We start from the raw sequence: 12,235 nt of genomic DNA, 5'->3' as shown, positions 1-12,235 counted from the left end.
CTCTGCAAAAAATGCTCCTGGAACCCAAATATGTTATCATCAGGGAGGAGATTCAGGGAGCAGAGCTTTTATAGAAGATGGTAAGAGAGTGAGTTTGTCCTTCTGAGCGAGATGGTTTACTCTTAGCCTTGATGATACTTTGCAGGTAGTTTTTGCAAACTAGCTATGACTGGGATCAGGTTGCAATAAGAACTGGAACTTTTTATTCATTAAAAAAATGCTTGGGTATGAGATGATTTGTGTTAAAAATGAACCTTGTTGTATTTTGTGTTCCTAAGCAGGCAGTCTTTAGGACCTCCACTTCGTGGGCTGAAAAAGGAGGTCAGTTGTGTGGAAGGGCAAGAAGTGGCTGTGAGTCTGAATGATGGCTTTTTTGGGGGGCACCTTTTTAAAAGAAGTCCTCACAACTAGAGGCATAGAAAATTAGGTAGACAGGGATTCTGGGAGGCTGCCAAGCTCCATCAGGATCAGTTACCAACTTTTTCTCTCGAGGAATACTGCGTAACCTCTCTTTGTCCAGTGACTCATCTAGAAAGACTCGGGCAATTTGCTCCAAGCACAATCAGGGCGCTCTCATCACCACTGACCATGTCTGTCTTTCTAGTTCCAGTGCATGTTCACAGCACGGCTTCAAGAAATGAAGTGTGACAGGAGCACAAAGGCTGAGGTTAGAAGTTGAAATAACTGCTTTGGTTTTGCTCCCAGCTTTCAAGCCCGGTAAGCTCTTGGTGCAATAAAGCACATAGCAATAGCAAAACCCTTGCTTTGAGCAAGTCATGTATCAAGAGAGGGAAAGAAAACAGAGGGATGTTTCTGGCTCTTTGACCATTGCTTGGGCTGGAAAAAGAAACAAGGGAGCTAAAAGAAATGCTAATTAGTAGCTGAGTCTATAGCAGAGGTGATCGGGAGCAGGTGTTTTGGAATGGAGCCTGTTGGCTTATTAAGCCTCTTTAGCAGCATGTGATATATATCAAAAGGCCCAGGTGAGATAACTTATAAAATACGTGGCCAGGACATGAGGAACAAGGCAAGAACACAAGACTGGAGGCAAGAATATTCAGTTGCTATTTCTTCTCTTATGAATCTCAAACTATGGCTTTGTTCATTCCTTTTTGTCCTCCTCCTCCTTCCCCTCAAGTGCTTTGGTTTCCTCCCTTTTTCAAGGCTGTTATGATGCTTCCTTCCCTTTATAGCTTATCTGGAACTTTATGGATGCAAAATGCTATATAAGACCCCAGACAGTCCTTATAACTGTGTCAGTGGTAGAGAAAGTGTCCTGCTGTTGGCTTGTGCTTAAGTAAAACCAAAAATCAGTCAGTTTTACATAGCTCGAGGAAAGGACATGATAGACTGTTCAGCTATCATGGCAGGACATTCTTGAACAGGCTGCAGAATGAGAGGGTCAATGAACTTGGCTCTTGTCACGCTAATTCCTGGCGTCGTTTTCTTGGGCAGAGGTGATGCACAATAACACAACTGTCAGATAAAGGGGTACCAATTCCCCGATTTCTATAGCAGATCCCTTCTTTCAGAAAATAATCCCTATTCAGGCTACACTTAATCTCCTCAGCTAGATCTGCTGCTGTCTGTGAAGTATGAGGCAAACAAAACCTATTTAACTTTCCCCCTTTCTTATGCTTGCCTAGGAGACTTTTCCACTGTGTTGGCAACCAGCCTGTGCTCCTTGTCACGCTGCCTTTCCTACCACATCTGCCACGCTGCCTTTCCTGCCAGCATCTCTTTTTTGTGTCACCCCTGGCTAAGGCTGGAGGGGAGAACGTCATTCTGATGTCTGCAGGCTGCTGGTTGCAGATGTTGCTGATGTGGGAGCCTTTTGCTCGCTGGATTGTGAGGAAATGGCCAGTGCTGGTTACCAGCACATGGGAGGATGGTCAGGAAGGCCAGTGACATCAAGGGATGCTCTGTAGCATTGTGACTGTGCCCGAAGGGACCCTGGCCTTGGGATTCCTGGCACAGATCAAGCACACAGGACTATGAGCTCTCTTTCCACTGTTGGTCTGGAGACCAACCGAGGTGCTTCATTTTGCTCTGCAGATCTTGTCCAAATGATGAAAACCACTTCTCTGAGTTAAGACTATTTGATAGCATGAGCAAAAAGCAGCCATTGTCTTATTGAGGGACTCCTCCAACTGCTCTGAGAGTTGCTCCTGTGGCTGATCCTCCTCTGGGAGGAGGGAGATGGGCTCTTGGAGTGGTGGGGAGCACTTGCAGCAGCCCCAGAGCTGCCAGGTTGAAGGAGAGCAGGAGAGAGGAAGGACTGCTTGACTCCAAGACTGTAAACAGGGCAGTTTTGTCTGGATGGAAAAAGGGGAGACCATTTGGAAACAGCCCATCCAGCGACAGGTCTCCTCCTGCATTTCCCTCCCTGCTTTCTCTCTCAGGTGTCCCCCTCCAGTTTATGTGAGCAGTAAGGCCAGCAATGCCTGCTTTATAGGCAGGTCCTGTCCAGGACAGGCAGTCTAGATATCCTCCTCCAGCAGCTGCTCTGAAAGTCTCTTTGCCTGGCTCCTGTGCTGTTGCTCATCTGTTCCACAGCAACAGTATACGTTTGGTCTTCAGGTTAGAAAAAGAGACTTCAAGCTGGAAGCCCCTGGCAGGCTCTGCTCTTTCCCCTTCAGAAAGCTTTGAACTTTCCAAAAATACTCTAGGGCAGTTCTTTTCTATCATCTCCCTTCTCTGTGTCAGGACCCAGCTCTATAATAGTGAATAACATTAAAACAGGGAAGAAGAGGATTGATTTGTTCTTTCCTATAGCCTGAATACCAGTACATGATGCTTTTGTGCCATCATTGATGTGCCAAACCACCTCTTGAGCTCCACAGAGTTTAATTGACCATCACAATTGTGTGACTTTATTTTTCTCTGGAGTTTCTTTTTCACGGTAGATAAGGGTGACTCGCTTGGAGGGCATCTATTCCCAGATAAACTGTGCAAGGCAGCTGTAAGCTGTCAACCCTGCAGTTTTCCCCCCAAGAAATGCTGTGCAGCCCCCAAAGCTTGCAGCCTTGCAGCCACGTGGGCCTAGAAAGGTGGCAAGCTGCAGCTGAAGACCCTTTTGCTGCTCGGCTGGGGAGCTTCAACCGCAGGAGGGAAGTGGTTGAAATGCTGGCGCTGACGGCACCTCTGTGGATGTGTCAGAAGCAATTGGGCTCTCTCTCTGGGCAGATGGTAATTAAGGATGATCGGCCTCTGGAGCAAGCTGTGGTGAATGTGTGCAGGAGTCGTGGCATAATCTCTGCTGCTACCTGATCTCTTGTGACATCTCTTTGGTTTTTTTGTGCTTAAATAATTTTTTCTCGTTTTTCTGTGGTCTTTTGTACTCAGCTCTGGAGTAAACAAGGTTGTGGCATGTTTCTGCAGTAGTGGTTATAGAGGGAGTCTATTGCCATATGAGTATAAAGTGTTACCATTATAAATCACTTCATCACTTTTCCTTCATGAGAAATAATCTCTATTAAACCCTAAATAAGCACTAATTAAAAGAGCATTTTCTTTCAAATAGTTCAGCCTTATCAAAATCCTATCAAAATCAGACCAGTGGGTCTGATCTTGTCTGTCTGTGCCTGTTTTCTTAAAGTAGTACCATTCGGGACCATTTGACGTTCCCATAGCACTCTTAAACATGAGAACAGGATGTCTTCCAGCCAGTGTTCTTAATAGTCTGCAAAAATACTATCGACTTTTAAATAGACTCATAAATGTCAACTTGGTGCCATACTGCATTGTGGTTGGCTATGTGGTCACCTCTTCCTTATAGGTCCTTGGGACTATAAATAGAGAGAAGAACTGGCAATGGCCAATTTAAGGGTGGAGAAAAGGGCAGAGCAAAGCTGTGGCCTTTTGCTGAGCAGTTAGCAATTTCAGTGATTGCACTCAATAGCAAGGATGTGTTATTATCTGGCTGGTTATCAAGTAACTTCTTGATGGAAACAACCGGTGACATGTGGTTGTCTTTCCCTATTGCTTTCCATTAGGAATGTGGTCCATCATATGTCTAAAGATCAAAGGAATATTTAGGGGGCAGCTGTAATTGCATTTTTGGAGCAAGTTCCTGTTCCGATTTAATAGTGTGACCTTATGCTTCTTTTGATGTCCATAATTAACACTAAGTAAATATAATGTCTTTTTGCCTTCTGTGGCCTGGTAAAAGAAATGGAAAAATGTTGCATCTAAGGGAGAAAGTAGAAAAAAGAGAGGAGACTAGTGTGCAAGGGATAAGTGATCTGCTTTGAAAGAGGACTAAAAAGGAGATAAAAAGAAGAAAATAGAGCAGAGAGAGAAATTATATACTATCTACAGGAAAAATGACACTGTTCATTCTGAGCATCATTACCATAATTTCTACACCTTGATCTCTTAAGATCTTCGTTTAGACTCCACCTGTATTTCCAGTGCATGTTCTAGCAGTTATGTGTTCCTTTAAACTTCATCCCTTTTCTGACCCACCTCATCACTCTTGCAGTCTGTCTAATCTGCCTGGAGTTGGCAGAATCAAGGCTGAGCAAATAACTCTCAATTACTAAAAAGAATCTGTTGGAAATATCTTGCAAGTTGAATCTTGTCCCTCGGCTCTGCCTATACAGGACCTCGATTTCGTGTTAGCCCTCGAAGCAAGAAGGCAGTGAGGGAAAACAACCAAGGCCTGGATTTTATCCTCATGCCTTGCTTGTATCAGGCAACTGGAGGATCTCAAAGAAGGACCAACTCATTGAGCCCAGTAAATGAAATTTCAACAGGGAGTTTTTTGCTTGATTTTATTGGCAAACATTTTTACTGAGCTCCCAGAAATGCCCCTCTCTGTTGGTAACATCCACACCCGTTACATTCATCACCATCTGGCCAGCTGAGGACTAGCGTCATATCCTGCCTAATACAATTTCTGGATAACATTCAGGTCTTGGGCTATTCAGGACAGACTTCTATGTACAATGGTGATCTGACAAGCTCTTCTATAAATCGTCCTCGCTGTTATAGACCTTCCTACAAATAGTGTTGTGTGCCCTCAGATATAGGAACAAAAGGTCTACAGGGATCTGGACCACAACTAGCTATGTGACTGATGCTGCCTTAGTATTGTGTGTGTGTGTGATGGGAATGATGTTAATGTCCACTGTGAGGATCCTACACTCATCATACTGGTCTCTGCTACAGAGGGCATGTGATAGATGGTCTCTGACTGGATCAGGAGCTTAAGGGTGAGTGGACTGTGAGGCTGTACCAACTTGAGTCTCTAAAGTCCCCGTTTTGTGATTTCCACTGAAGAAATGGCAATATCATTCAGAATCTGCAGCTTGGTGATGGACGAAAGATTCTTCTGGCGATGCTTGTATTGCTGGATTTTGTTTTCATTGATGAAAATATGGAAATAGTCATGGTCAGAGTAGATTTCAACCTGAAAGAGACACTGGGTTGGGGTTAGCAGGTGAAAGCCTATGTCCTCTCTGGACCTCACTGCTCATATTTCAGTGAGCTCTCAAATTTGGGCAAGCACATCTATAGCCAGCTTCAAATCCTGCCAGAAGAGACGCATGCACTGGTTGTCTTTCTGTGCCAAATGAAGGAATAATTAAGTTCTTGACTTAGTGCTAGCCAGAAGCCAGGGCAAAGCTTAGATTGAAAACAAATGCAGGGCTAGGGGATTATTGATGGAGCTCTGCACATCTGCATCAGGATTGTGCAGAAATCATCAGCAAAATGAGACAAAAGAAATGCTGATGAAGATCCTCTCAGTCAGAGAGGGGAGGTTACTGGGCATGGTGCTGGCTGGAAAGGCAGGGTTAGATCTGTGAGGAGAACTATGATTTTTGCAGGATGACTTTTGTGTGTTCAGACAGCAGAATTTTATACCCATCCATGGCTCTGCAAATTTAGGCCAGCGATCAAATAGGATGCTAAGGAGGGATGTTTGGCCTTAGAAATCTGTGGCGTTATTACTGAATTACAGCCACGTACGTGAGAGCAGACCTGGGCTTCTATGAAAGGACAGAATTCAAGAATAAGACAGAGTCACTTCTGTCCTAAGAGAGGAGACCCATGGGGCCAATCACAGTACCTGGAAGGACTCCTTTGCTTCAAAGGGGAAGATGTTATTGACTTCTTCCTTCCCCCAGTGGTTGGCTAAGAACGAGTTGCAGACAATTCTGGAGCTGGAAAAGCGAGGGTTGAAGTGGAAAGCGATTTGGTCTCCAGGATCAGAGAGGAGATTTATTTCAAACCTGAAATGATGAGAGAAAAATGGTTCAGATCCACAGAGATCTTCCCTGGGAAGAGCTGTGGAGAGCGCCCTTACGTGCTTGTGCTGGAGCTCGTTTCACCTTTGACAATGACGCTCCAGCCAGGACACATCCCCTCTGGGTACAGGGCCTCGAACTGCCAAGGAAGAGCAGGTCAGGGAAGCACAGCTGGAGAGGTGCCTGGCTCCACTCCCCCTTCCAGCCACCCTTGTGTGTCTTCATCCCTCCATCAGCTCTCATCAACCTTCTCATCTTCTGTCTTGCCCTTCATCCCCTCTTCCCACACACTCTGTGTGTCTGCCTCTTTCTCACACTGAGAGAAACAAACTTTGCAGGTTTGGCTTTTTCTTGAGTTTTTTTTTCCCCTCTTACTCTAATTCAACCCGTCTCTGCACAGCAGACATTGGTGGCAGCAAATCCCACCTGGGATGTTGTATCAACTTAGAGAAATGTCAGGGTTCTTAATAAAAAAGAATTTATGTTCATCTTTGGCAGGACACAAAGAAGTTCAGCTTCCTCTCCCCACTTGAAGAATTTGAAGAGATATAAGCAGAAATCTTTGAAGAATGATTTGAATGGTAAGATGTTGATCAGAGAAACGAATGTAATGTGGCATCTGCCATGTTCTCACCCTGGGTTATACAGATGCCTCTTCCTAACAGCTCTTTGCCAGATTCCCTATTCTACTCCCCCCGTTTTCAAGGTTAAACTTGAATAAAATGAGCTGTAAAATGTCCCTTTTTGAATAATTCATAGTCTTATTAAGTAAGTCATTTTTATAAGAAGTGCTTGCCATGTCACCCCACCTTTTTTTAGCACTCTAATCATCTGATTCCCTTCCCCTCATTAATGGGCTCATATTTCTTCACAGGCATCAAGGACCTGTTGGCCAAAGGCTCCCCAGCCCCACATCATGCAAAGTTGTCATTGAAGCACAGCTGTCTCAGATGAGAGTTTATGGCTCCTGCAAACAGTAATGACAACCACACAACGGACCTGATCTTGGGAGCCCAAGGCGAGCAAGCAAGACAGAGGTTCACTGTCAATCCCTACTCTTTTAGCTCCATTCATCTTCCCTCTGAAAATAGAGGCACATAGAGCTGAAATCAGGGATAGATTTTTCTGTAGTGGTGGTTCTACCAGGATGATGGGGGCTAGAGCCTCCTTTCCCCACTGCTGACATCCTGTCCTGGCTTCAGCTTGCTCTTCCTTAAATTTTCAGTCTCTCTCTTAGATCTTTGCATTTCTGAGCATGTCCCTCCCCTAAATGTATTTTTCACGCTGGGAAAATCTCACCACAGCAGCTCCAGGCCTGGCTCTCCCTCCCAAGAGCTCAGCACTTTAGCTCCCTGATATTTCTCAGTCGTAACTTCTCATCAGCCCAGGATGACAGAGATGCCTGTGGGGTCTCAAACAGGGAGTGACGATGCCAGCTACACACACAGCAAATCACACCAGACAGGCAAAACCAGCAATGGCTCCAACAGGCACAGGGCAGACTTTTGGTCTCAGCTGAGAGCTACCCCAAATTGGCCTTGGAGTAGCAGATACCAAAAATCCATCCCGTTGCCTTTTCTCAAAACCACAAGCCCAACTTGTAGGATCCACATGGGATTTAAAAGAGCCTGGGCTTTCCTGGAAGGGAAGGGCAGTGCTAACAGGAGCATCCCTGGTCTCTGGCTTGGGGTTCTCGCCCTTCCCTATGAGCTCTCCTGTCCCCGTGACCTGCCCCAGATGTTACCCTCGGCCGGGGCAGCTGCATGGGGTGCTCCCCGGTGCTTACCCGCAGTGCCATCTCGCTGCCTGCCCTTCCACGCTCACGCCAGTGTGACTTGGTGCCCGGCGAGCCCTATATAGGAGCCTGCCAGGAGGCCACGTGTGCGGGATTAGCAGGCGGAGAGCAGCTTTTTGGGACGCTGCAGGGAGACGGGAAGCAGGAAATCCCATTCCATCCTAGGCAAAGGCAATGCACTCGTGTGTTCAGTGCTAATCCACCCTGGCACTGCAGGGACAATGGTGTCGGGAACTGAGCTATCGGGGTTTTCTTTTTTGCTGGCCCTCGTGGGTCAGACTCCAAATGAGCTGATGCCAGCTCTGTCACAGCCTCTTTTCCACCAGGTTGGCGGGGTTTGGGATTAGGGATGCTGCTGCACTGAGGTCAGCGTGGTCCCTGTCCAACTGCTGCCCCTCACGTCCCCTCTCTGCTGAGGACAACATAGGGATTTGGGACCAGGGTGCATTTATTGGATGTTTCCTCTTGTGGAAAGGCACCGAGACATGGACAGCAATGAAATGGTTGGTGGGTGCACCCCTGAGATGTGGGAGATGTTGCTGCAACCCTGCTTGCAGTGCAGGCTCTCCAGACAGGCCGTAGCTTCTCCCATTCTGGGGGACCGTGAGGGGAAGGATTAGTGGGAAGGCAAATGCTGGGGCTGGGGATTCGGCTCTCAAGCACCTGGGTCCCTTCACCATGACCAATGGAGCAGATGTGCTGGCTGAGAAGGAAAGGAAACCCCTTTTTCCCAGCGTGTCACCTTCTGCCTCCCTGTGGGCAGGTCTGCTGTAGGAGCAGGTCCTGTGTGCTGGAGGGGGTGGTTTTAACCCCAAGGGCAGCGCTGATCGCTTTCCCTGCATGCTGCCTTTCCCACCTCCATTTCTTGAAGCTGCCAAGCTCCTGGTGGCCACTGTCTGCACAACCTCTGGAGAAGGGCTGCCCTTCTGCAGAGGGTCACACTGGGCCCTGGTTATCCGTGTTTGCCGAGGAAACCCCCACTCTGAGCTTGCTGTGTCTCCCAAGGGTGCCCTGTGCAAGCAGCAACATCCAGAGCCCAGCTGCTCAAGGACTGCTATGCATTTCCTCCTCCTTGCAGGCCCACTCCATTAAAAACACATGCTGTCCCCCATCGCTGCATGGAGGGTACTCTGGCAAGCCCCACAGATGGTCCTGCAGGAATCCATGGCTTTTGTGGTTAAATCCTTCTCACTCATCGGGCTACAGTGCCAAAGTTTTTTAACGCATTTGTTTTGTTTCCATTAGATAAGTGGAATGAGAGCTACTATCCCAGGCTCTGGTGCCCTTGGCAGCTGATTAAAAATGTGATCCAAGCGCACACACAGCGGGCCAGCGGCCTCTCTGGGGGCTGGAAAAGCTGAGCTCCAGGCGGAGACTTGCCCCCTTAGGCTCGGACCAGACCGTTCTGCTTCCCATGTGAAGGTTTGGCTCTCACCCTTGCTGGCACGGAGGTGACGTTCACGGTGGCTGTGAGCCACAGGAGGCTTTTGCCACCTCCACAAGCGCGTGGCTCCACACGCAGTGATGAGGACAGGGCTGATTTTGTATAAAGAAAGTAAAACGTGGTAGGGCTGCGAGCGCTGGACCCCAGCAGCCGCGCAGAGCCGCTGCCGCAGCGCAGGCACCGCGGCGCCGGAGCGGAGCTGCGCGGCCGTGCTACAGATGGCAGCATCGGGACGTGCAAGAGCTGAGAGCAGGCGGCCGTGCTGCATCCCTGCCAGGCTGCCCAGGGCACGGCCTCCACGCAGTGCCCCTGCCCGCCGCAGCAGCCCCTAGGTGCATCTTCACTCCCCGCATCCCATCTTGCTGCTTGCTTTCGAGATCCACCTCACTAGTAGGCAAAATCAGGTAAGATTTGGGGTCAGGACTTCCCAAAGCCCAGGCTTTGCTTCCAGCTGGCGTTTCAGCAAGAGGCCTGGTGGTAAGAAAGGCTCTTGGGAAAGATGCAAACACAGATGTTTCCCCGGCAAATGATGGCCAAACACCAGCCAGTTTTACGGGTGCGTGTTTATTGACATTCTGCCTTTTTGCTGTTGTGCAAGAGCCACTTTAACATCTGTTTGCTTAGCAAGGAGTAAGGGAGGGCAATGGTGTTCCAAATCTTGGATGTTAAATGCAGCTCTGGATGGTTGACTTCTAACATCTAAACATTTCCTGCTCTCTTCCCCAAAGCCCTGGTTATGTGCCACATGGGTGAGCAAAACACCAATGCAGATAAGGTAGAAGGAATGTAGAGTAGAAAAGGAGATGATAAACAGAGGGGTTGTGACACTTTGGTGGTTATCAAATGGCTTATTAGTAGAGCTGGTTATGCATTTATCAGCCATCTGGCCAATGATTGTCAGACTGAGCATTCCTGCATCTTTCTTTTCAGCTAATATCCATGTCCTGCTCTTGGGAATTCATCCCAAAGTTTTTTTTTTCTTTTTTCTTTTTTTTTTTTTTTTTAATCTCCTCTGGCTACTCAAGAAATGACTGAAATTCTCAGCAAGGAGCTTGGCTCCGCGCTGCCCCATGGGGAGTTTTGTGCGAGGGCCTTCGTGCTAAAATGGGCCCATTTTTCTGGAAGTGTGATTAATTAGTCTCTAGAGGTCTCCAAATACAAAGAATGGACTTTTAGGAACTAATGGTAGTACTTTTCTCTACACATTATGCACAAATGTTCTTCTTTTCCTGACTAACTCTGTGATTTATTCACAACATGATTCTTTGCTCCCTGCTCCGGTTCAGGTCCTGTTCATCCTATTCAGATGTTCAGATACCTGCTCAGGTTTTAGCATGAGTTCTTCTGAGTGTGTTTTCTTGTATATGCAGTGTCTACCTCCATCTGAGGTGAACAGGGACTTTTGGATACTGCTGCAGTTTGAAGAAGCAATACTGCAGCTCCTCCAGAGACTCAGGAGCAGAGCGTGGATCTGAATCCAGCTTGACATCCAGTCTCTAGCCTCCAGAACCACATAAACCAGAGAGTCCCTCTGGCTTTCCCCACACCCAGTGCTCTTTGTTTTAGGACAAAAGAGTTGCAGAAAGAAGTTCCCTGGAACAATAGTCAGCGTGCAAGGAGATGCCCCAAGTCCGGGTGCACCAGGAGGTCCCAGCTCTCCTCAGAGGGTGAGTCCGGGTTATCCCTGAGATGGATAGGTCTCCTGCAGTTCTCCTCCACACCAGGCAGGATCAGGGTGTGCAACTTTCCCTAAGGACATGCCTGTGTGAAGCTGCTCCAGACTTGCCTATCTGCCTGCTTGCATTATTTATACCTCCTCCACAATGATTTTTGTTGCTCCAGGAAATTCCTGAAACTCCCCCTTGGAATTAGAATACAGCCCGACGCTCTGTACGTGCCGCCCTCAGGAATCTTTTACCCCAGGAAGGGTTTTGGCACATCCCTAAGCCAGCTAACATTGATTCCCTTTCCCCCAGACCTGCAGATCAACCTTAGCTGCCTTTACTGGAATTGCTGTGCTTGGGATCGTCTCAAAGGATGCAATCATTCTGGGTTAAACCTCAGCGTAACAGTCTGTGGCATCTCCACATTTCCATCCTCTCATCCTGCCCTGCTTTGTGGGGCTTACCAGAAGAGGGCTGGAGACTCCGGGCAGCTCTCTAAGACAAATGAAAATCACTGTAAAAATCGCACATGGATCTAATTCAAGAGGAGCCTGATGCAACCGCCGCTCTGCCTCCCACTCTCTGGGAGCTGGATCAGCTTCGCAATCTGCAGCTCTCACACACTCTCCTTAGAGAGGCTTCAGCTTAAAACTTCTGCAGAGCCGGCCCATTGCGACCGCTCCGTCTGAATATTGAGAGATCCCTGGAGACCAAGGAAAGAAAAACATCACACCCTGCAAGGTGGCAAGAGAAACAGGCAAAAGCTAACCCTGCCAGGCACACGCTGTCACTGCGGCACCTCCTGTTGACCGAGTTTCAAGGACGCTGTTAAAGTGTCATCTCCACCACAGACCCTAAGCAGGCGCCGAGCCCCAGGGAACAGCCTCATCGCTGGAGGTTTCTGTGGTCACTGCAGTTGTCAGATTTTCCATTCTTCGGGCTATCATTAGTGTGTCCCACAGTCTTCCCAATTAGGCAATAAGCCTGGGGAAGGGGAGGGAATGTCTTTTCCCTCGGCGGTCATCTAGGCAATGGCTTGGCTGGAGCTACGGGATCCAGGCTCTGCTTTTATGGGTGTTCA

General features: G+C 47.9%; 1 protein-coding gene and 2 long non-coding RNA genes across 3 annotated transcripts; 2 read left to right on the top strand and 1 right to left on the bottom strand.

The window, feature by feature from the left end:
- LOC112959980 lies at window positions 1-7,447 on the top strand. The gene is made up of 3 exons (XR_003251682.1): window positions 1-80; window positions 6,750-6,832; window positions 7,126-7,447. It is a non-coding gene; the product is annotated as an uncharacterized LOC112959980 (long non-coding RNA).
- On the bottom strand, window positions 5,252-8,049 carry GRIFIN (galectin-related inter-fiber protein). The gene is made up of 4 exons (XM_026054144.1): window positions 8,038-8,049; window positions 6,311-6,390; window positions 6,074-6,236; window positions 5,252-5,413 (listed from the first exon to the last, which is right to left on the bottom strand). The coding sequence occupies exons 1-4, from the start codon at window positions 8,047-8,049 to the stop codon at window positions 5,252-5,254; spliced, it is 417 nt and encodes a 138-aa protein (XP_025909929.1).
- Window positions 8,050-11,076: 3,027 nt separating this feature from the next.
- On the top strand, window positions 11,077-11,623 carry LOC112960059. Its single transcript, XR_003251707.1, has 2 exons — window positions 11,077-11,157; window positions 11,467-11,623. It is a non-coding gene; the product is annotated as an uncharacterized LOC112960059 (long non-coding RNA).
- The last annotated feature ends 612 nt before the right edge of the window (window positions 11,624-12,235 follow it).

The sequence above is a fragment of the Nothoprocta perdicaria genome, unplaced genomic scaffold (genome assembly GCF_003342845.1).
Source record: "Nothoprocta perdicaria isolate Ctin4 unplaced genomic scaffold, notPer1 scaffold_12, whole genome shotgun sequence".
Lineage (NCBI taxonomy): Eukaryota > Metazoa > Chordata > Aves > Tinamiformes > Tinamidae > Nothoprocta > Nothoprocta perdicaria.
This window is presented reverse-complemented; position numbering and strand designations above follow the sequence as displayed.